The sequence below is a fragment of the Oncorhynchus gorbuscha genome, unplaced genomic scaffold (assembly GCF_021184085.1).
Source record: "Oncorhynchus gorbuscha isolate QuinsamMale2020 ecotype Even-year unplaced genomic scaffold, OgorEven_v1.0 Un_scaffold_3600, whole genome shotgun sequence".
NCBI classification, from domain to species: Eukaryota; Metazoa; Chordata; class Actinopteri; order Salmoniformes; family Salmonidae; genus Oncorhynchus; species Oncorhynchus gorbuscha.
Genome location: NW_025747802.1, coordinates 17,286 through 43,360, shown reverse-complemented (window position 1 = coordinate 43,360; position 26,075 = coordinate 17,286). Strand labels below are relative to the sequence as shown.

Sequence of the window (26,075 nt, the reverse complement as noted above, 5' to 3'; positions counted from 1 at the left end):
GTAACACAACCCTACTGTTCTACAGAGTTATAGATGGTAACACACCACACAACCCTACTGTTCTACAGAGTTATAGATGGTAACACACCACACAACCCTACTGTTCTACAGAGTTATAGATGGTAACACAACCCTGCTGTTCTACAGAGTTATAGATGGTAACACAACCCTACTGTTCTACAGAGTTATAGATGGTAACACAACCCTACTGTTCTGCAGAGTTATAGATGGTAACACAACCCTACTGTTCTACAGAATTATAGATGGTAACACAACCCTACTGTTCTACAGAGTTATAGATGGTAACACAACCCTACTGTTCTACAGAGTTATAGATGGTAACACACCACACAACCCTACTGTTCTACAGAGTTATAGATGGTAACACAACCCTACTGTTCTACAGAGTTATAGATGGTAACACAACCCTACTGTTCTACAGAGTTATAGATGGTAACACAACCCTACTGTTCTACAGAGTTATAGATGGTAACACAACCCTACTGTTCTGCAGAGTTATAGATGGTAACACAACCCTACTGTTCTACAGAGTTATAGATGGTAACACAACCCTACTGTTCTACAGAGTTATAGATGGTAACACACCACACAACCCTACTGTTCTACAGAGTTATAGATGGTAACACAACCCTACTGTTCTACAGAGTTATAGATGGTAACACAACCCTACTGTTCTACAGAGTTATAGATGGTAACACAACCCTACTGTTCTACAGAGTTATAGATGGTAACACACCACACAACCCTACTGTTCTACAGAGTTATAGATGGTAACACAACCCTACTGTTCTACAGAGTTATAGATGGTAACACAACCCTACTGTTCTACAGAGTTATAGATGGTAACACACCACACAACCCTACTGTTCTACAGAGTTATAGATGGTAACACAACCCTGCTGTTCTACAGAGTTATAGATGGTAACACAACCCTACTGTTCTACAGAGTTATAGATGGTAACACAACCCTGCTGTTCTACAGAGTTATAGATGGTAACACAACCCTACTGTTCTACAGAGTTATAGATGGTAACACAACCCTACTGTTCTACAGAGTTATAGATGGTAACACAACCCTACTGTTCTACAGAGTTATAGACGGTAACACAACCCTACTGTTCTACAGAGTTATAGATGGTAACTCACCACACAACCCTACTGTTCTGCAGAGTTATAGATGGTAACACAACCCTACTGTTCTACAGAGTTATAGATGGTAACACAACCCTACTGTTCTGCAGAGTTATAGATGGTAACACACCACACAACCCTACTGTTCTACAGAGTTATAGATGGTAACACAACCCTACTGTTCTACAGAGTTATAGATGGTAACACACCACACAACCCTACTGTTCTACAGAGTTATAGATGGTAACACAACCCTGCTGTTCTACAGAGTTATAGATGGTAACACAGCCCTACTGTTCTACAGAGTTATAGATGGTAACACAACCCTACTGTTCTACAGAGTTATAGATGGTAACACAACCCTACTGTTCTACAGAGTTATAGATGGTAACACAACCCTACTGTTCTACAGAGTTATAGATGGTAACACACCCCTACTGTTCTACAGAGTTATAGATGGTAACACAACCCTACTGTTCTACAGAGTTATAGATGGTAACACAACCCTACTGTTCTACAGAGTTATAGATGGTAACACAACCCTACTGTTCTACAGAGTTATAGATGGTAACACAACCCTACTGTTCTACAGAGTTATAGATGGTAACACACCACACAACCCTACTGTTCTACAGAGTTATAGATGGTAACACACCACACAACCCTACTGTTCTACAGAGTTATAGATGGTAACACAACCCTACTGTTCTACAGAGTTATAGATGGTAACACACCACACAACCCTACTGTTCTACAGAGTTATAGATGGTAACACAGCCCTACTGTTCTACAGAGTTATAGATGGTAACAAAGCCCTACTGTTCTACAGAGTTATAGATGGTAACATAGCAACAGTTGCCAACCCACCTGTATTAGATCCAGAATACCGAGCTCACTCTCAGAGGAGTCCACACAGAACACAAAGTACAGTGTTGCGTAGTGCCGGTAGATCAACTTGTAGTCCGAGCCACCGATCAAACTGCAAATAGAGGAATGATATTATTAGTCTATTCTGCAATGTCTGATTCGGTCCGACTTTAACTCATCTGCCAGGGAATTGATGATTGATTGCCTGTCATATGATCTGAACACTTCGGTCAAACAATACTTCTCATTTAACAACCCAGGATAAATCTTTAGTCACAATGACCAACCGAGCTTGCCCAGTTGGTCTATAGGCTACAGTATAGGTAGGTCTACATCATATTGTCACCATAGAAGCACAATACCCCCAATACAAGCCATAGATACCTATATAGCTGCTTCCTGGATGGTGCATTGAATCATTAACGCATCTTTTTTTAATTCGCTGATTGTTTCATCAAGAATGTATATTTTTGGTTAATTTAACCAGCTAGTAATGCTGTTTACCTTCCCCCCTCCAAGAAGTTGCAGACGTTGTCGTCCCTCTTCGACACCAGATGGAAAGTCTCTCGAATGATCTGCTGCTGCACATCTTCAGCCTGAGAAGAAATCTGTCTTTGATAAATTGGCTATGAACTAACATAGTTAGTAACACACAACCATTAACTATCTAAATGAAAGAGGTAACTTCAGCTAGCGGTCAGGCAGCAGTAAACCAGCCCCCTCTGGAGGTTGGCCATCTGTTGGGTACATTGATATTCGTAGCTATGTCAACAAATATATATAAGCAACTTAGCGAGTTAGGTATATAAATGTCAATAAATCACATCTCATGATGATGACAATATAGATTATTGATTAGTTAGCCTCTAGCTAGCATACCATAAGTGCACTAAAAGCTGACAAATAAGACAGACATAGCTAACAAACTGTAGCAGTTCATATATTTGGTTACTTACAAAATATTCATAAAATCTGATGAGTCGTGGTTTCCCATGGTTGTTAAATATTAAAATAGCTTTAATCATATTTAGCTGTAAATGTCTCAAATGACTTAATAACAGACTTGCAGTCAGCTGTCCACCTGCCGGATGTGTTGCTACGTAGGTTTTACCGGTTCTTCTTCTTCGCTCTGGTTTATTGACAGACTCCCCCATAAACTGTATTGCTGCCACCTACTGTACGGAGGAGTAAAAAATACACACAATAACTAAAACAAATGTAGAGGCACAAACCTTTAACAAAAACTAAAACTGTACTATTCAGATCCCTACACAGGCTCTGGAATCTGGGAAGGGGGACCTCTTTATTCAGTAGTCCCTGTAACATATCAGCTGTAAAGTCCTGGAGATCCAGACATCTATTTGCTGCCTTCACAATGATGTTTGATTGGTTTGATTCGTGCAGTTTATCACTTGCAGCTATAAACGCAACAAAATCCATGTTCTTCACTATTAGTATGTCAGGATCCTCCTGCATGGAGACATCCACTACCATCTCCTCTCTACTCACTCCAGCTATTTCCACTGCCTCCACATAGGAGACCTGCTAGATGGCCCTGATCCGAGCTACTGCAACCTCCTTCATCCACACAGGGCACTCCGGAAACGTGCTTCCCATCACAACAACATGCTTCATCTGACTCTTCAACGACTACATAGTTATTCCTTTGACCAACACGTGCCACGTGTCCAAACTTTTTACAATTGTAACAATTCTGTACATACGGTCTCACCTCATATCTCACATACCCAAGTTTTACATGTCAGGAGAACCGTTCTCGCTGCTGGTGATTCTCTGATCCACCTCTACACAGACGACACCATTCTGTGTACTTCTGGCCCTTCTTTGGACACTGTGTTAACAACCCTCGAGGCAAGCTTCAATGCCATACAACTCTCCTTCCGTGGCCTCCAATTGCTCTTAAATACAAGTAAAACTAAATGCATGCTCTTCAACCGATCGCTGCCCGCACCTGCCCGCCTGTCCAACATCACTCCTCTGGACGGTTCTGACTTAGAATATGTAGACAACTACAAATACTTAGGTGTCTGGTTAGACTGTAAACTCTCCTTCCAGACTCATATCAAACATCTCCAATCCAAAGTTAAATCTAGAATTGGCTTCCTATTTCGCAACAAAGCATCCTTCACTCATGCTGCCAAACATACCCTTGTAAAACTGACCATCCTACCGATCCTCGACTTCAGCGATGTCATTTACAAAATAGCTTCCAACACTCTACTCAGCAAACTGAATGCAGTCTATCACAGTGCCATCCGTTATGTCACCAAAGCCCCATATACTACCCACCACTGCGACCTGTACGCTCTCGTTGGCTGGCCCTCGCTTCATACTTGTCGCCAAATCCACTGACTCCAGGTCATCTATAAGTCTGTGCTAGGTAAAGCCCCGCCTTATCTCAGCTCACTGGTCACCATAGCAGCACCCACCCGTAGCACGCACTCCAGCAGGTATATCTCACTGGTCACCCCCAAAGCCAATTCTTCCTTTGGCCGCCTCTCCTTCCAGTTCTCTGCTGCCAATGACTGGAACGAATTGCAAAAATCACTGAAGCTGGAGACTCTTACCTCCCTCACTAGCTTAAAGCACCAGCTGTCAGAGCAGGTCACAGATCATTGCACCTGAACATAACTCATCTATAAATAACCCATCCAATCTACCTCATCCCCATACTGTATTTATTTATTTATCTTGCTCCTTTGCACGCCAGTATGTCTACTTGCACATTCATCTTCTGCACATCATACCATGACAGTGTTTAATTGGTATATTGTAATTACTTCTCCACCATGGCCTATATATTGCCTTAACTCCCTTATCTTACCTCATTTGCACTCACTGTAAATATACTTTTTTCTACTGTATTATTGACTGTGTTTTGTTTATTCCATGTGTAACTCTGTGTTGTTGTATGTTTCGAATTGCTATGCTTTATCTTGGCCAGGTAGCAGTTGCAAATGAGAACTTGTTCTCAACTAGCCTACCTGGTTAAATGAAGGTGAAATTAAATTAAATCATAAAAATATACATATACACACACACACATATATATATATATATATATATACACATATATACACACACACACACACACATATATATATATATATATATATATACACATATATACACACACACACACACACATATATATATATATATATATATATATATATAAACATATATACACACACACACACTGAGATGCAGTTACTCAAATAATACAGCAGGTGGCTCCACAACTACACACACAGTACAGAAACACATACAGTACAGAAACACATACAGTACATATACACACACAGTACAGAAACACATACAGTACAGAAACACATACAGTACATATACACACACAGTACATATACACACACAGTACACATACAGTACATATACACATACAGTACAGAAACACACACAGTACATATACACACACAGTACACATACAGTACAGAAACACATACAGTACAGAAACACACACAGTACAGAAACACACACAGTACAACTACACATACAGTACATATACAGTACATATACACATACAGTACATATACACATACAGTACATATACAGTACATATACACATACAGTACATATACACATACAGTACATATACAGTACATATACACATACAGTACATCTACACACACAGTACAGAAACACATACAGTACAGAAACACATACAGTACATATACACACACAGTACACATACAGTACATATACACATACAGTAAATATACACATACAGTACATATACAGTACATATACACATACAGTACATCTACACACACAGTACAGAAACACATACAGTACATATACACACACAGTACACATACAGTACATATACACATACAGTAAATATACACATACAGTACATATACACTACAACTACACATACAGTACACATACAGTACACATACACATACAGTACATATACACATACAGTACATCTATACATACAGTACACATACAGTACATATACACATACAGTACACATACACATACAGTACATATACACTACAACTACACATACAGTACACATAAACATACAGTACATATACACTACAACTACACATACAGTACACATACAGTACACATACACATACAGTACATATACACATACAGTACATCTATACATACAGTACACATACAGTACATATACACATACAGTACACATACACATACAGTACATATACACTACAACTACACATACAGTACACATAAACATACAGTACATATACACTACAACTACACATACAGTACACATAAACATACAGTACATATACAGTACATATACACATACAGTACATATACACATACAGTACATATACACATACAGTACATATACACATACAGTACATATACAGTACATATACACATACAGTACATATACACATACAGTACATATACACATACAGTACACATACAGTACATATACACATACAGTACATATACACATACAGTACATATACAGTACATATAAGCATACAGTACATATACACATACAGTACATATACACATACAGTACACATACAGTACATATACACATACAGTACACATACAGTACATATACACATACAGTACATATACACATACAGTACATATACACATACAGTACACATACAGTACATATACACATACAGTACATATACACATACAGTACACATACAGTACATATACACATACAGTACATATACACATACAGTACACATACAGTACATATACACATACAGTACATATACAGTACATATACACATACAGTACATATACACATACAGTACATATACACATACAGTACATATACACTACAACTACACATACAGTACATATACACATACAGTACACATACAGTACATATACACATACAGTACATATACACACATACAGTACATATACACATACAGTACACATACAGTACATATACACATACAGTACATATACACATACAGTACATATACAGTACATATACACATACAGTACATATACACATACAGTACATATACACATACAGTACACATACAGTACATATACACATACAGTACATATACACATACAGTACATATACACATACAGTACACATACAGTACATATACACATACAGTACATATACACATACAGTACATATACAGTACATATACACATACAGTACATATACACATACAGTACATATACACATACAGTACATATACACATACAGTACATATACAGTACATATACACATACAGTACATATACACATACAGTACATATACACATACAGTACACATACAGTACATATACACATACAGTACACATACAGTACATATACACATACAGTACATATACACATACAGTAGAACTACACATACAGTACATATACACATACAGTACAACTACACATACAGTACAACTACACATACACTACATCTACACATACAGTACAACTACACATACACTACATCTACACATACAGTACAACTACACATACAGTACATATACACATACAGTACATATACACATACAGTACATATACACATACAGTACATATATAGTACACATACAGTACATATACACATACAGTACATATACACATACAGTACATATACACATACAGTACATATACAGTACATATACACATACAGTACATATACACATACAGTACATATACACATACAGTACACATACAGTACATATACACATACAGTACACATACAGTACATATACACATACAGTACATATACACATACAGTACAACTACACATACAGTACATATACACATACAGTACAACTACACATACAGTACAACTACACATACACTACATCTACACATACAGTACAACTACACATACACTACATCTACACATACAGTACAACTACACATACAGTACATATACACATACAGTACATATACACATACAGTACATATATAGTACACATACAGTACATATACACATACAGTACAACTACACATACAGTACATATACACATACAGTACATATACACATACAGTACAACTACACATACAGTACATATATAGTACACATACAGTACAACTACACATACAGTACAACTACACATACAGTACAACTACACATACAGTACATATACACATACAGTACATATACACATACAGTACATATACACATACAGTACATATACACATACAGTACATATACACATACAGTACATATACACATACAGTACATATACACATACAGTACATATACATGTAGTAACCAAAAAAGTGTTAAACAAATCAACATATATTTTATATTCTTCAAAGTAGCCGTCCTTTGCCTTGATGACAGCTTTGCAGTATCTTGGCGTTCTCTCAACCAGCTTCACCTGGGGGAAAAGAACAGATGGAAATCCAGTGTTTCTACTGACCAGCTGGCAAGTGTCTTCACTGACAATTTCAACCTATCCCGGACCTGGTCTGTCATACCAACGTGTTTCAAGCTCCATAGTCCTCGTGCCCAAGAACGCCAAGGTTAGCTGCCTAAATGACTATCGCCCGTTAGAACTCACATGTATAGCCATGAAATACTGAGCAAGGCAGGTCATGGCTAACATCAACAACATCATCCCAGAGCACCCAGAACACCCTGGACCCAGTCCAATTCGCATACCATCCCCACAGATCCACGGATGACACATCTCTATTAAACTCCACACTGTCCTCACCCACCTGGACAAAAGGAACACCTATGTGAGAATGCTGTTCATTTACTACAGTTTAGCGTTCAACACCATGGTGCCCCACAAGCTCATCACATAGTTCAGGACCCTGGGAATGAACACCTCCCTCCTTTTCAACATTTAGAGTCCATCATTAGTGCTTTAGAAGCTCCAGCTCTTCCTGTTTTCAACATTTAGAGTCCATCATTAGTGCTTTAGAAGCTCCAGCTCTTCCTGTTTTCAACATTTATAGAGTCCATCATTAGTGCTTTAGAAGCTCCAGCTCTTCCTGTTTTCAACATTTAGAGTCCATCATTAGTGCTTTAGAAGCTCCAGCTCTTCCTGTTTTCAACATTTAGAGTCCATCATTAGTGCTTTAGAAGCTCCAGCTCTTCCTGTTTTCAACATTTAGAGTCCATCATTAGTGCTTTAGAAGCTCCAGCTCTTCCTGTTTTCAACATTTAGAGTCCATCATTAGTGCTTTAGAAGCTCCAGCTCTTCCTGTTTTCAACATTTAGAGTCCATCATTAGTGCTTTAGAAGCTCCAGCTCTTCCTGTTTTCAACATTTAGAGTCCATCATTAGTGCTTTAGAAGCTCCAGCTCTTCCTGTTTTCAACATTTAGAGTCCATCATTAGTGCTTTAGAAGCTCCAGCTCTTCCTGTTTTCAACATTTAGAGTCCATCATTAGCGCTTTAGAAGCTCCAGCTCTTCCTGTTTTCAACATTTAGAGTCCATCATTAGCGCTTTAGAAGCTCCAGCTCTTCCTGTTTTCAACATTTAGAGTCCATCATTAGTGCTTTAGAAGCTCCAGCTCTTCCTGTTTTCAACATTTAGAGTCCATCATTAGCGCTTTAGAAGCTCCAGCTCTTCCTGTTTTCAACATTTAGAGTCCATCATTAGTGCTTTAGAAGCTCCAGCTCTTCCTGTTTTCAACATTTAGAGTCCATCATTAGTGCTTTAGAAGCTCCAGCTCTTCCTGTTTTCAACATTTAGAGTCCATCATTAGTGCTTTAGAAGCTCCAGCTCTTCCTGTTTTCAACATTTAGAGTCCATCATTAGTGCTTTAGAAGCTCCAGCTCTTCCTGTTTTCAACATTTAGAGTCCATCATTAGCGCTTTAGAAGCTCCAGCTCTTCCTGTTTTCAACATTTAGAGTCCATCATTAGCGCTTTAGAAGCTCCAGCTCTTCCTGTTTTCAACATTTAGAGTCCATCATTAGCGCTTTAGAAGCTCCAGCTCTTCCTGTTTTCAACATTTAGAGTCCATCATTAGTGCTTTAGAAGCTCCAGCTCTTCCTGTTTTCAACATTTAGAGTCCATCATTAGCGCTTTAGAAGCTCCAGCTCTTCCTGTTTTCAACATTTAGAGTCCATCATTAGTGCTTTAGAAGCTCCAGCTCTTCCTGTTTTCAACATTTAGAGTCCATCATTAGTGCTTTAGAAGCTCCAGCTCTTCCTGTTTTCAACATTTAGAGTCCATCATTAGTGCTTTAGAAGCTCCAGCTCTTCCTGTTTTCAACATTTAGAGTCCATCATTAGTGCTTTAGAAGCTCCAGCTCTTCCTGTTTTCAACATTTAGAGTCCATCATTAGTGCTTTAGAAGCTCCAGCTCTTCCTGTTTTCAACATTTAGAGTCCATCATTAGTGCTTTAGAAGCTCCAGCTCTTCCTGTTTTCAACATTTAGAGTCCATCATTAGTGCTTTAGAAGCTCCAGCTCTTCCTGTTTTCAACATTTAGAGTCCATCATTAGTGCTTTAGAAGCTCCAGCTCTTCCTGTTTTCAACATTTAGAGTCCATCATTAGTGCTTTAGAAGCTCCAGCTCTTCCTGTTTTCAACATTTAGAGTCCATCATTAGTGCTTTAGAAGCTCCAGCTCTTCCTGTTTTCAACATTTAGAGTCCATCATTAGTGCTTTAGAAGCTCCAGCTCTTCCTGTTTTCAACATTTAGAGTCCATCATTAGTGCTTTAGAAGCTCCAGCTCTTCCTGTTTTCAACATTTAGAGTCCATCATTAGTGCTTTAGAAGCTCCAGCTCTTCCTGTTTTCAACATTTAGAGTCCATCATTAGTGCTTTAGAAGCTCCAGCTCTTCCTGTTTTCAACATTTAGAGTCCATCATTAGTGCTTTAGAAGCTCCAGCTCTTCCTGTTTTCAACATTTAGAGTCCATCATTAGTGCTTTAGAAGCTCCAGCTCTTCCTGTTTTCAACATTTAGAGTCCATCATTAGCGCTTTAGAAGCTCCAGCTCTTCCTGTTTTCAACATTTAGAGTCCATCATTAGCGCTTTAGAAGCTCCAGCTCTTCCTGTTTTCAACATTTAGAGTCCATCATTAGCGCTTTAGAAGCTCCAGCTCTTCCTGTTTTCAACATTTAGAGTCCATCATTAGCGCTTTAGAAGCTCCAGCTCTTCCTGTTTTCAACATTTAGAGTCCATCATTAGTGCTTTAGAAGCTCCAGCTCTTCCTGTTTTCAACATTTAGAGTCCATCATTAGTGCTTTAGAAGCTCCAGCTCTTCCTGTTTTCAACATTTAGAGTCCATCATTAGTGCTTTAGAAGCTCCAGCTCTTCCTGTTTTCAACATTTAGAGTCCATCATTAGTGCTTTAGAAGCTCCAGCTCTTCCTGTTTTCAACATTTAGAGTCCATCATTAGTGCTTTAGAAGCTCCAGCTCTTCCTGTTTTCAACATTTAGAGTCCATCATTAGTGCTTTAGAAGCTCCAGCTCTTCCTGTTTTCAACATTTAGAGTCCATCATTAGTGCTTTAGAAGCTCCAGCTCTTCCTGTTTTCAACATTTAGAGTCCATCATTAGCGCTTTAGAAGCTCCAGCTCTTCCTGTTTTCAACATTTAGAGTCCATCATTAGTGCTTTAGAAGCTCCAGCTCTTCCTGTTTTCAACATTTAGAGTCCATCATTAGCGCTTTAGAAGCTCCAGCTCTTCCTGTTTTCAACATTTAGAGTCCATCATTAGTGCTTTAGAAGCTCCAGCTCTTCCTGTTTTCAACATTTAGAGTCCATCATTAGTGCTTTAGAAGCTCCAGCTCTTCCTGTTTTCAACATTTAGAGTCCATCATTAGTGCTTTAGAAGCTCCAGCTCTTCCTGTTTTCAACATTTAGAGTCCATCATTAGTGCTTTAGAAGCTCCAGCTCTTCCTGTTTTCAACATTTAGAGTCCATCATTAGCGCTTTAGAAGCTCCAGCTCTTCCTGTTTTCAACATTTAGAGTCCATCATTAGTGCTTTAGAAGCTCCAGCTCTTCCTGTTTTCAACATTTAGAGTCCATCATTAGTGCTTTAGAAGCTCCAGCTCTTCCTGTTTTCAACATTTAGAGTCCATCATTAGTGCTTTAGAAGCTCCAGCTCTTCCTGTTTTCAACATTTAGAGTCCATCATTAGTGCTTTAGAAGCTCCAGCTCTTCCTGTTTTCAACATTTAGAGTCCATCATTAGTGCTTTAGAAGCTCCAGCTCTTCCTGTTTTCAACATTTAGAGTCCATCATTAGTGCTTTAGAAGCTCCAGCTCTTCCTGTTTTCAACATTTAGAGTCCATCATTAGTGCTTTAGAAGCTCCAGCTCTTCCTGTTTTCAACATTTAGAGTCCATCATTAGTGCTTTAGAAGCTCCAGCTCTTCCTGTTTTCAACATTTAGAGTCCATCATTAGTGCTTTAGAAGCTCCAGCTCTTCCTGTTTTCAACATTTAGAGTCCATCATTAGCGCTTTAGAAGCTCCAGCTCTTCCTGTTTTCAACATTTAGAGTCCATCATTAGTGCTTTAGAAGCTCCAGCTCTTCCTGTTTTCAACATTTAGAGTCCATCATTAGTGCTTTAGAAGCTCCAGCTCTTCCTGTTTTCAACATTTAGAGTCCATCATTAGTGCTTTAGAAGCTCCAGCTCTTCCTGTTTTCAACATTTAGAGTCCATCATTAGTGCTTTAGAAGCTCCAGCTCTTCCTGTTTTCAACATTTAGAGTCCATCATTAGTGCTTTAGAAGCTCCAGCTCTTCCTGTTTTCAACATTTAGAGTCCATCATTAGTGCTTTAGAAGCTCCAGCTCTTCCTGTTTTCAACATTTAGAGTCCATCATTAGTGCTTTAGAAGCTCCAGCTCTTCCTGTTTTCAACATTTAGAGTCCATCATTAGTGCTTTAGAAGCTCCAGCTCTTCCTGTTTTCAACATTTAGAGTCCATCATTAGTGCTTTAGAAGCTCCAGCTCTTCCTGTTTTCAACATTTAGAGTCCATCATTAGTGCTTTAGAAGCTCCAGCTCTTCCTGTTTTCAACATTTAGAGTCCATCATTAGTGCTTTAGAAGCTCCAGCTCTTCCTGTTTTCAACATTTATAGAGTCCATCATTAGCGCTTTAGAAGCTCCAGCTCTTCCTGTTTTCAACATATAGAGTCCATCATTAGCGCTTTAGAAGCTCCAGCTCTTCCTGTTTTCAACATTTAGAGTCCATCATTAGTGCTTTAGAAGCTCCAGCTCTTCCTGTTTTCAACATTTAGAGTCCATCATTAGTGCTTTAGAAGCTCCAGCTCTTCCTGTTTTCAACATTTAGAGTCCATCATTAGTGCTTTAGAAGCTCCAGCTCTTCCTGTTTTCAACATTTAGAGTCCATCATTAGTGCTTTAGAAGCTCCAGCTCTTCCTGTTTTCAACATTTAGAGTCCATCATTAGTGCTTTAGAAGCTCCAGCTCTTCCTGTTTTCAACATTTAGAGTCCATCATTAGTGCTTTAGAAGCTCCAGCTCTTCCTGTTTTCAACATTTAGAGTCCATCATTAGCGCTTTAGAAGTCCCAGACCTTTTTACACATCATCATCCATTACTTGCTCTCAAAATGCCCTTCCTCCTGAATGGGCACATAGTTAACAACAAACAGATGCTCATTACCATGTGTGACCCGCTGGTAGTAATCAGGGTCTGCATTCCAAACTCCATCCTATTCCCTAGATAGCCCTATAGGCTCTGGTCAAAAGTAGTGCACTATATAGGGAATAGGGTTCTATAGGCCTCTGGTCTAAAGTAGTGCACTATATAGGGAATAGGGTTCTATAGGGCTCTGGTCTAAAGTAGTGCACTATATAGGGAATAGGGTTCTATAGGGCTCTGGTCTAAAGTAGTGCACTATATAGGGAATAGGGTTCTATAGGCCTCTGGTCTAAAGTAGTGCACTATATGGGGAATAGGGTTCCATTTGGAACACAAATAGGGTTACTTCAACATGAGTGGCCCAGGAGAAGGAGAGCATCAGAGACGGTCAAGGTAGGTGGGCCTGGCCAGCCTTTATGGACACGCTTTATGAGGATTTAACAAATGCAAGTTGACAGGCATGACATTCAGTGGACAGAGGGGGTCATGCTGGAACAGACGCTTAGTGACTCACTATGCTGGTTAGTGGGTGGTCACTGTCTCTCTGATAGTCACAGCTGAAGAAACCTGCAGTTCTAACAACAACAAACCAACTTATACAGATGGCCGTATTTACCAGTCAGCTCATCTAAACATAAGAAGGGGTCAACTTCCACATGTTATGCAGCGTAAACAGCCTAACGTATCCAGTGAAACAGCCTAACATATCCAGTGAAACAGCCTGACATATCCAGTGAAACAGCCTAACGTATCCAGTGAAACAGCCTAACGTATCCAGTGAAACAGCCTAACATATCCAGTGAAACAGCCTAACATATCCAGTGAAACAGCCTAACATATCCAGTGAAACAGCCTAATGTATCCAGTGAAACAGCCTAACGTATCCAGTGAAACAGCCTAACATATCCAGTGAAACAGCCTAACGTATCCAGTGAAACAGCCTAACATATCCAGTGAAACAGCCTAACATATCCAGTGAAACAGCCTAACGTATCCAGTGAAACAGCCTAACGTATCCAGTGAAACAGCCTGACATATCCAGTGAAACAGCCTAACGTATCCAGTGAAACAGCCTAACATATCCAGTGAAACAGCCTAACGTATCCAGTGAAACAGCCTAACATATCCAGTGAAACAGCCTAACGTATCCAGTGAAACAGCCTAACATATCCAGTGAAACAGCCTAACGTATCCAGTGAAACAGCCTAACGTATCCAGTGAAACAGCCTAACGTATCCAGTGAAACAGCCTGACATATCCAGTGAAACAGCCTAACATATCCAGTGAAACAGCCTAACGTATCCAGTGAAACAGCCTAACGTATCCAGTGAAACAGCCTAACATATCCAGTGAAACAGCCTAACATATCCAGTGAAACAGCCTAACATATCCAGTGAAACAGCCTAACGTATCCAGTGAAACAGCCTAACGTATCCAGTGAAACAAGCTTCTATTTTAGGTTCTGATGGTGAACAACAGTTGAATTAAACTCATGAGGCATTAGTAAGTTCTACTCTTCAAGAATCAATGGATAAATATCATGAATTTAGAAGTTTGCAAACATGTATATACCAACGCCTCATGCGGGTACAGACTGTACTCTGTTGAAGGATTGTTGGTGACACACGGTACAGGGTCGTCTTGGGTGGTCAGTGGGAGTGTTTTAGGGTGTGTTCCAATGGAACCGTGTACCCTTTACAGTGCACTCCTTTTGACAGGAGCCCTGTGGGCCCTAGGGGTGCTGTTTGGGATACACCCTTAATGTTTGTTTGTTTCTGTGGTGATTGTAGGAATGTGAGCTGTGCTTGCCAGAGTTGAGGTAATATTCAGGTCTTTGTGTTCCTCTCTCTCTGGGCTGATGAAAGAGAGTTACATTGATGAGGGTAATTCCAACTGTCAGGGACTCTTCTACAGTCCACTGGCACTGTGCCCCTAATGGGACCCCATTCTCTATGTGTTGCACTACGCTTTACCACTGACCCCTGTTAGTGCACTATGTAGGGAATAGAGTGGCATTTGGGACGCACCCTGGGTTTCATCTGACTGGCTTCCTCTTTCACAGTGTTCTAGAACAGACCATCAACAGACCATCAACAGACCCTGACCCTGTCCTCCTCTCCTCTCTTCCTCATTCACAGTGTTCTAGAACAGACCATCAACAGACCATTAACAGACCATCAACAGACCCTGACCCTGTCCTCCTCTCCTCTCTTCCTCTTTCACAGTGTTCTAGAACAGACCATCAACAGACCATCAACAGACCCTGACCCTGTCCTCCTTTCCTCTCTTCCTCTTTCACAGTGTTCTAGAACAGACCATCAACAGACCATCAACAGACCATTAACAGACCCTGACCCTGTCCTCCTCTCCTCTCTTCCTCATTCACAGTGTTCTAGAACAGACCATCAACAGACCATCAACAGACCCTCAACAGACCCTCAACAGACCCTGACTCCTCTCCTCTCCTCTCCTCTCCTCTCCTCTCCTCTCCTCTCCTCTCCTCTCCTCTCCTCTCCTCTCCTCTCCTCTCCTCTCCTCTCCTCTCTTCTCTTCTCCTCTCCTCTCCTCTCCTCTCCTCTCCTCTCCTCTCCTCTCCTCTCCTCTCCTCTCCTCTTCTCTTCTCTCCTCTCCTCTCCTCTCCTCTCTTCCTCGCCTCGCCTCGCCACCTGGGTTGGGTTTGGATAAGGTTCTGTATATCAGGGTAATTAAACAAGATAGATCCCAATGTAATGAGGTGGGATGGGTTTGGATAAGGTTCTGTATATCAGGATAATTAAACAAGATAGATCCCAATGTAATGAGGTGGGATGGGTTTGGATAAGGTTCTGTATATCAGGGTAATTAAACAAGATAGATCCCAATGTAATGAGGTGGGATGGGTTTGGATAAGGTTCTGTATATCAGGGTAATTAAACAAGATAGATCCCAATGTAATGAGGTGGGATGGGTTTGGATAAGGTTCTGTATATCAGGGTAATTAAACAAGATAGATCCCAATGTAATGAGGTGGGATGGGTTTGGATAAGGTTCTGTATATCAGGGTAATTAAACAAGATAGATCCCAATGTAATGAGGTGGGATGGGTTTGGATAAGGTTCTGTATATCAGGATAATTAAACAAGATAGATCCCAATGTAATGAGGTGGGATGGGTTTGGATAAGGTTCTGTATATCAGGGTAATTAAACAAGATAGATCCCAATGTAATGAGGTGGGATGGGTTTGGATAAGGTTCTGTATATCAGGATAATTAAACAAGATAGATCCCAATGTAATGAGGTGGGATGGGTTTGGATAAGGTTCTGTATATCAGGGTAATTAAACAAGATAGATCCCAATGTAATGAGGTGGGATGGGTTTGGATAAGGTTCTGTATATCAGGGTAATTAAACAAGATAGATCCCAATGTAATGAGGTGGGATGGGTTTGGATAAGGTTCTGTACATCAGGGTAATTAAACAAGATAGATCCCAATGTAATGAGGTGGGATGGGTTTAGATAAGGTTCTGTATATCAGGGTAATTAAACAAGATAGATCCCAATGTAATGAGGTGGGATGGGTTTGGATAAGGTTCTGTATATCAGGGTAATTAAACAAGATAGATCCCAATGTAATGAGGTGGGATGGGTTTGGATAAGGTTCTGTATATCAGGGTAATTAAACAAGATAGATCCCAATGTAATGAGGTGGGATGGGTTTGGATAAGGTTCTGTATATCAGGGTAATTAAACAAGATAGATCCCAATGTAATGAGGTGGGATGGGTTTGGATAAGGTTCTGTATATCAGGGTAGTTAAACAAGATAGATCCCAATGTAATGAGGTGGGATGGGTTTGGATAAGGTTCTGTATATCAGGGTAGTTAAACAAGATAGATCCCAATGTAATGAGGTGGGATGGGTTTAGATAAGGTTCTGTATATCAGGGTAGTTAAACAAGATAGATCCCAATGTAATGAGTTGGGATGGGTTTGGATAAGGTTCTGCATCGGTTGGTCTTAAACCTACGAGGACTGTAAATCTACTTAACCATCAAGTAGAATGGAAGCATCTGACTAATCAGTCACTTTGTCACCACTGAGAAGACAACTTGTTCCTGGTAATGGTCCGAGGGCCGTATGTATCAAGCATCTGACTGATCAGTCTCTTTGTCACCACTGAGAAGACAACTTGTTCCTGGTAATGGTCCGAGGGCCGTATGTATCAAGCATCTGACTGATCAGTCTCTTTGTCACCACTGAGAAGACAACTTGTTCCTGGTAATGGTCCGAGGGCCGTATGTATCAAGCATCTGACTGATCAGTCTCTTTGTCACCACTGTGAAGACAACTTGTTCCTGGTAATGGTCCGAGGGCCGTATGTATCAAGCATCTGACTGATCAGTCTCTTTGTCACCACTGAGAAGACAACTTGTTCCTGGTAATGGTCCGAGGGCCGTATGTATCAAGCATCTGACTGATCAGTCTCTTTGTCACCACTGTGAAGACAACTTGTTCCTGGTAATGGTCCGAGGGCCGTATGTATCAAGCATCTGACTGATCAGTCTCTTTGTCACCACTGTGAAGACAACTTGTTCCTGGTAATGGTCCGAGGGCCGTATGTATCAAGCATCTGACTGATCAGTCTCTTTGTCACCACTGAGAAGACAACTTGTTCCTGGTAATGGTCCGAGGGCCGTATGTATCAAGCATCTGACTGATCAGTCTCTTTGTCACCACTGTGAAGACAACTTGTTCCTGGTAATGGTCCAAGGGCCGTATGTATCAAGCATCTGACTGATCAGTCTCTTTGTCACCACTGAGAAGACAACTTGTTCCTGGTAATGGTCCGAGGGCCGTATGTATCAAGCATCTGACTGATCAGTCTCTTTGTCACCACTGAGAAGACAACTTGTTCCTGGTAATGGTCCGAGGGCCGTATGTATCAAGCATCTGACTGATCAGTCTCTTTGTCACCACTGAGAAGACAACTTGTTCCTGGTAATGGTCCGAGGGCCGTATGTATCAAGCATCTGACTGATCAGTCTCTTTGTCACCACTGTGAAGACAACTTGTTCCTGGTAATGGTCCGAGGGCCGTATGTATCAAGCATCTGACTGATCAGTCTCTTTGTCACCACTGAGAAGACAACTTGTTCCTGGTAATGGTCCGAGGGCCGTATGTATCAAGCATCTGACTGATCAGTCTCTTTGTCACCACTGAGAAGACAACTTGTTCCTGGTAATGGTCCGAGGGCCGTATGTATCAAGCATCTGACTGATCAGTCTCTTTGTCACCACTGAGAAGACAACTTGTTCCTGGTAATGGTCCGAGGGCCGTATGTATCAAGCATCTGACTGATCAGTCTCTTTCAAATCAAATCAAATCAAATCAAATTTTATTTGTCACATACACATGGTTAGCAGATGTTAATGCGAGTGTAGCGAAATGCTTGTGCTTCTAGTTCCGACAATGCAGTGATAACCAACAAGTAATCTAACTAACAATTCCAAAACTACTGTCTTATACACAGTGTAAGGGGATAAGGAACATGTACATAAGGATATATGAATGAGTGATGGTACAGAGCAGCATACAGTAGATGGTATCGAGTACAGTATATACATATGAGATGAGTGTGTAGACAAAGTAAACAAAGTGGCATAGTTAAAGTGGCTAGTGATACATGTGTTACATAAGGATGCAGTCGATGATGTAGAGTACAGTATATACATATGCATATGAGATGAATAATGTAGGGTAAGTAACATTATATAAGGTAGCATTGTTTAAAGTGGCTAGTGATATATGTACATCATTTCCCATCAATTCCCATTATTAAAATGGCTGGAGTTGGGTCAGTGTCAATGACAGTGTGTTGGCAGCAGCCACTCAGTGTTAGTGGTGGCTGTTTAACAGTCTGATGGCCTTGAGATAGAAGCTGTTTTTCAGTCTCTCGGTCCCAGCTTTGATGCACCTGTACTGACCTCGCCTTCTGGATGATAGCGGGGTGAACAGGCAGTGGTTCGGGTGGTTGATGTCCTTGATGATCTTTATGGCCTTCCTGTAACAACGGGTGGTGTAGGTGTCCTGGAGGGCAGGTAGTTTGCCCCCGGTGATGCGTTGTGCAGTCCTCACTACCCTCTGGAGAGCCTTACGGTTGAGGGCGGAGCAGTTGCCGTACCAGGCGGTGATACAGCCCGCCAGGATGCTCTCGATTGTGCATCTGTAGAAGTTTGTGAGTGCTTTTGGTGACAAGCCGAATTTCTTCAGCCTCCTGAGGTTGAATAGGCGCTGCTGCGCCTTCTTCACGACGCTGTCAGTGTGAGTGGACCAATTCAGTTTGTCTGTGATGTGTATGCCGAGGAACTTAAAACTAGCTACCCTCTCCACTACTGTTCCATCGATGTGGATAGGGGTGTTCCCTCTGCTGTTTCCTGAAGTCCACAATCATCTCCTTAGTTTTGTTGACGTTGAGTGTGAGGTTATTTTCCTGACACCACACTCCGAGGGCCCTCACCTCCTCCCTGTAGGCCGTCTCGTCGTTGTTGGTAATCAAGCCTACCACTGTTGTGTCGTCCGCAAACTTGATGATTGAGTTGGAGGCGTGCGTGGCCACGCAGTCGTGGGTGAACAGGGAGTACAGGAGAGGGCTCAGAACGCACCCTTGTGGGGCCCCCGTGTTGAGGATCAGCGGGGAGGAGATGTTGTTGCCTACCCTCACCACCTGGGGGCGGCCCGTCAGGAAGTCCAGTACCCAGTTGCACAGGGCGGGGTCGAGACCCAGGGTCTCGAGCTTGATGACGAGCTTGGAGGGTACTATGGTGTTGAATGCCGAGCTGTAGTCGATGAACAGCATTCTCACTTTGTCACCACTGAGAAGACAACTTGTTCCTGGTAATGGTCCGAGGGCCGTATGTATCAAGCATCTGACTGATCAGTCTCTTTGTCACCACTGAGAAGACAACTTGTTCCTGGTAATGGTCCGAGGGCCGTATGTATCAAGCATCTGACTGATCAGTCTCTTTGTCACCACTGTGAAGACAACTTGTTCCTGGTAATGGTCCGAGGGCCATATGTATCAAGCATCTCAGAGAACACAAACTACCCCTATTCTCCACTGCATGTTTCTTCAAACAATCTCATTCACATTTCTCAGAATTGGACTTGTTTGGAGAAAATATATCTATTAAAAACACTAAAACATGCAATATAAATAAATATATATTCAATCTGTAGGTTTTCATCATTAGTTACAGCGTGTCTACTCTATGTGTTCTATAAGTGCATTATACACCGTGTGTGCATGACTCTGTGCAGCCAGCCAGGCATGGTGAGGACAGTCTCATGACACTAGGTGGCGATATTGATGTTGGTTACACTTGAAGAAACACCACCACTAAATCAAATCAAACTGTATAGAGTCGCATGCGCCGATTACAACAGGTGTTGACTTCACAGTGAAATGCTGACTTACGAGCCCCTAACCAACACGTGTAGACCTCACAGTGAAATGCTGACTTACGAGCCCCTAACCAACAGGTGTAGACCTCACAGTGAAATGCTGACTTACGAGCCCCTAACCAACAGGTGTAGACTTCACAGTGAACTGCTGACTTACAAGCCCTTAACCAACAGGTGTAGACCTCACAGTGAAATGCTGACTTACAAGCCCTTAACCAACAGGTGTAGACCTCACAGTGAAATGCTGACTTACAAGCCCTTAACCAACAGGTGTAGACCTCACAGTGAAATGCTGACTTACGAGCCCCTAACCAAGAATACAGTTTTAAAAAATAGGGATAAGTATAAGAAATAAAAGTTACAAGTAGTTAAAGAGCAGCAGTGAAATAACAATAGTGAGACTATATACAGAGTCAATGTGGAGGCTATATACAGGGGATACCAGTACAGAGTCAATGTGGAGGCTATATACAGGGTATTACGGTACAGAGTCAATGTGGAGGCTATATACAGGGGGTACCAGTATAGAGTCAATGTGGAGGCTATATACAGCGTGTTACGGTACAGAGTCAATGTGGAGGCTATATACAGGGGGTACCTGTATAGAGTCAATGTGGAGGCTATATACAGGGGGTACCAGTATAGAGTCAATGTGGAGGCTATATACAGGGGGTACCGGTACAGAGTCAATGTGGAGGCTATATACAGGGGGTACCGGTACAGAGTCAATGTGGAGGCTATGTACAGGGTGTTATGGTACAGAGTCAATGTGGAGGCTATATACAGGGGGTACCTGTATAGAGTCAATGTGGAGGCTATATACAGGGGGTACCAGTATAGAGTCAATGTGGAGGCTATATACAGCGTGTTACGGTACAGAGTCAATGTGGAGGCTATATACAGGGGGTACCTGTATAGAGTCAATGTGGAGGCTATATACAGGGGGTACCAGTATAGAGTCAATGTGGAGGCTATATACAGGGGGTACCGGTACAGAGTCAATGTGGAGGCTATATACAGGGGGTACCGGTACAGAGTCAATGTGGAGGCTATATACAGGGGGTACTGGTATAGAGTCAATGTGGAGGCTATATACAGGGGGTACTGGTATAGAGTCAATGTGGAGGCTATATACAGGGGGTACTGGTATAGAGTCAATGTGGAGGCTATATACAGGGGGTACCGGTACAGAGTCAATGTGGAGGCTATATACAGGGGGTACCGGTACAGAGTCAATGTGGAGGCTATATACAGGGTGTACCGGTACAGAATCAATGTGGAGGCTATTGATTCTGTACCGGTAACCCCTGTATATAGCCTCCACATTGACTCTGTACTGGTACCCCTGTATATAGCCTCCAAATTGACTCTGTACTGGTACCCCTGTATATAGCAAATAGTCTGGGGAGCCATTTCATTAGAAGGGGGGTCAATGCAAATAGTCTGGGGAGCCATTTCATTAGGGGGGTCAATGCAAATAGTCTGGGGATCCATTTCATTAGGGGGTCAATGCAAATAGTCTGGGGAGCCATTTCATTAGGGGGGGATCAATGCAAATAGTCTGGGAGCCATTTCATTAGGGGGGGGTCAATGCAAATAGTCTGGGGAGCCATTTCATTAGGGGGGTCAATGCAAATAGTCTGGGGAGCCATTTCATTAGGGGGGTCAATGCAAATAGTCTGGGGAGCCATTTCATTAGGGGGGGGTCAATGCAAATAGTCTGGGGAGCCATTTCATTAGGGGGGGTCAATGCAAATAGTCTGGGGAGCCATTTCATTATGGGGGGGTCAATGCAAATAGTCTGGGAGCCATTTCATTAGGGGGGTCAATGCAAATAGTCTGGGAGCCATTTCATTAGGGGGGTCAATGCAAATAGTCTGGGGAGCTATTTCATTAGGGGGGGGTCAATGCAAATAGTCTGGGGATCCATTTCATTAGGGGGGGTCAATGCAAATAGTCTGGGGAGCCATTTCATTAGGGGGGGTCAATGCAAATAGTCTGGGGAGCCATTTCATTAGGGGGGTCAATGCAAATAGTCTGGGGAGCCATTTCATTAGGGGGGTCAATGCAAATAGTCTGGGGATCCATTTCATTAGGGGGGGGTCAATGCAAATAGTCTGGGGAGCCATTTCATTAGGGGGGTCAATGCAAATAGTCTGGGAGCTATTTCATTAGGGGGGGTCAATGCAAATAGTCTGGGGATCCATTTCATTAGGGGGGTCAATGCAAATAGTCTGGGAGCCATTTCATTAGGGGGGGGGTCAATGCAAATAGTCTGGGGAGCCATTTCACCAGAACCTTGGGATCATTGCAGCAACATTGTTCTGGTGTAAAGAAGTACCAAACGACTACAGGCTCATATTCAAAGTGTCAGGATTTGGCCAGGGTTGTTCCGGTTTTTGGTCACTAGATGCCCCCATTGTGCTTTTTGACGTTTTGTTTTCCCTTGATCCCCATTATTATTTGCACCTGTGCCTCGTTTCCCCTGATTGTATTTAAACCCTTAGTTTTCCTCTGTTCTTTGCTCTGTGTTTGTATGTTAGCACCCAGCCCTAGTACTCTGAGAACTCTTGTTGATCGCGGTGGACTCTCTTGTGGAATTCTGTTTTTTGTTCTTGTTTATTTATTTTTGAGTATCTTTTGAGGCTTTTTGTGCTTTACCTTCCACCTTGTGGATTTACCTTTTTGTCTTGGAGGATTACCTTTGTTCTTGTGGAATTCCTTTTGAGGTTGTGGAGTTACATGTTTTCCTGAAGGACTTCACTTTTTACTTCATTAAATACACCGTCTCAAGTACTGCTGTGTCTGCCTCATCTTCTGGGTTCTGCCGACTATTCGTGGCTCAGTTGGTTTAGTGACTGTTTCTCACTCTGGAGACCCGGGTTCGTAACCGGGTCCTGACACAAAGTGATTCTGATGAGTATATCTGACAGAATGAAGCTAGAACACATCTAGTGAAGAGTCCTGGACACATCCTTAAACCCAGTCTCTATCAGAACCCATGGAAAGGATCAGGCTATACGCTCTGATAAGACTGGAAATAAAGAAGTTGGATTCAGAAATACACACAAATATGTATTTAGAAAATAAACAGAGGTTGTTCTAATTTATTAGTCTGGTTTGGGGTCAATTCACCCCTCTGTTTCTGGTTGCAGTTTCTAGCGTCCATCATTGATTTCTGTTCAGTCTCTGTGGTTGTCCATGCTAATGATGGGCAATTTAAATGTTTTGACTGTTTGAGTACTCCAATGGAGAATTCACCTCTCTGTTTCTCCACTGTGAAAACTAAAACACAACTACAAAATGGCCTGCAATGGAAACAAATATGGATGAATTCATCTATATGTGGCAACAGCAACGCAACAACGCCTCATTTATCATAACCATTACAGACAACAATGAATGAATCCCTAATTTATCATAAACATCACAGACAACAAATCATCCCATAAACAGCACCAGTCAACAGGTTGGACACACCTACTACTTTATGTTGACTGTTTTCTATATTGTAGAATAATATTGAAGACATCAAAACTAGGAAATAACACATATGGAATCATGTTGTAACCAAAAAAGTATTGAACAAATCAAAATGTATTTTATTATTGAGATTCTTCAAAGTAGCCACCCTTTGCCTTGATGACAGCTTTGCACACTCTTGGCATTACCTCAACCAGCTTCACCTGGAATACTTTTCCAATGGTCTTGAAGGAGTTTCCACATATGCTGAGCACTTGTTGGCTGCTTTTCCTTCACTCTGCGGTCCGACTCATCCCAAACCATCTCAATTGGGTTGAGGTCAGGTGATTGTGGAGGTCAGGTCATCTGATGCAGCACTCCATCACTCTCCTTCTTGGTCAAATAGCCCTTACACAGCCTGGAGGTGTGTTGGGTCATTGTCCTGTTGAAAAACAAATGATAGTCCCACTAAGCACAAACCAGATGGGATGGCGTATCGCTGCAGAATGCTGTGGTAGCCATGCTGGTTATATTAAGTGTCCCTTGAATTCAAAATAAATCACAGACAGTTGTACTATCAAGGCCTGATTCACACAGTCTCCTCTGAATAGTTGGTGTTTAGATGTGTCTGTTACTTGAACTCTGTGAAGCATTTATTTGGGCTGTAATTTCTGAGGCTGGTAACTCTAATGAACGTATCCTCTGCAGTAGAAGAGGTAACTCTGGGTCTTCCTTTCCTGTGGTGGTCCTCATGAGAGCCAGTTTCATCATAGCACTTGAGGGTTTTTGCAATTGCACTTGAAGAAATGTTCAACATTCTTGAAATGTTCCCGGATTGACCGACCTTCATGTTTTAGAGTAATGATGGAGTGTCGTTTCTCTTTGCTTATTTGAGGTGTTCTTGCCATAATATGTACTTGGTCTTTTACCAAATAGGGTTATCTTCTGTATACCAACCTTACCTTGTCACAACACAACTGATTGGCACAAACGCATTAAGAAGAAAATAAATTCCACATATATTTTCTTTTAAATTGAAATGCATTCCAGGTGACTACCTCATGAAGCTGGTTGAGAGAATGCCAAGAGAGTGCAAAGCTGTCATCAAGGCAAAGGGTGGCTACTTTGAAGAATCTCAAACTAACCAAAATCTGTCTTCTTTTCGAGACGTTCAATTTGGTTTATTCTGTCTGTTTTTCTGAATTGTCTAAATGTATGAACAATTCCACGTTGACCACTGCATGGTGATGAATTATGGCCAGGACAGCTGTCTGGTGAGTAGGCCTCGGCTTAATGATTCTCATGAACATATGCTCTGTATTCATCTAACTCATGTTTTGTTTTCAGTGTGGAACTTGTCTATGTTTAGGGGGGCTATAGTCTATGTTTAGGGGGGCTATAGTCTATGTTTAGGAGGGTTATAGTCTATGTTTAGGGGAGGTTATAGTCTATGTTTAGGGGAGGTTATAGTCTATGTTTAGGGGGTTATAGTCTATGTTTAGGGGGTTATAGTCTATGTTTAGGGGGTTATGGTCTATGTTTAGGGGGTTATAGTCTATGTTTAGGGGGTTATAGTCTATGTTTAGGGGGGTTATAGTCTATGTTTAGGAGGGTTATAGT

The 26,075-nt window shown here is 41.4% G+C and overlaps 1 protein-coding gene across 1 annotated transcript; it reads right to left on the bottom strand.

Annotated features, from left to right (window-relative positions):
- Window positions 1-1,983: 1,983 nt before the first annotated feature.
- LOC124027948 (AP-3 complex subunit sigma-2-like) lies at window positions 1,984-3,124 on the bottom strand. Its single transcript, XM_046340156.1, has 3 exons — window positions 2,976-3,124; window positions 2,524-2,615; window positions 1,984-2,131 (listed from the first exon to the last, which is right to left on the bottom strand). The coding sequence occupies exons 1-3, from the start codon at window positions 3,042-3,044 to the stop codon at window positions 1,984-1,986; spliced, it is 309 nt and encodes a 102-aa protein (XP_046196112.1). The 5' UTR covers window positions 3,045-3,124.
- Between the last annotated feature and the right edge of the window lie 22,951 nt (window positions 3,125-26,075).

Bases quoted from the DNA above. Each gene is read 5' to 3' on its own strand.
- LOC124027948 (XM_046340156.1), bottom strand. From the start codon at position 3,044: ATGATTAAAGCTATTTTAATATTTAACAACCATGGGAAACCACGACTC. The intron at 2,616-2,975 runs GTAAGTAACCAA...ATTTCTTCTCAG, and splicing joins TCAGATTTTATGAATATTTT to GCTGAAGATGTGCAGCAGCA. The intron at 2,132-2,523 runs GTAAACAGCATT...CTCTATTTGCAG, and splicing joins AACTTCTTGGAGGGGGGAAG to TTTGATCGGTGGCTCGGACT.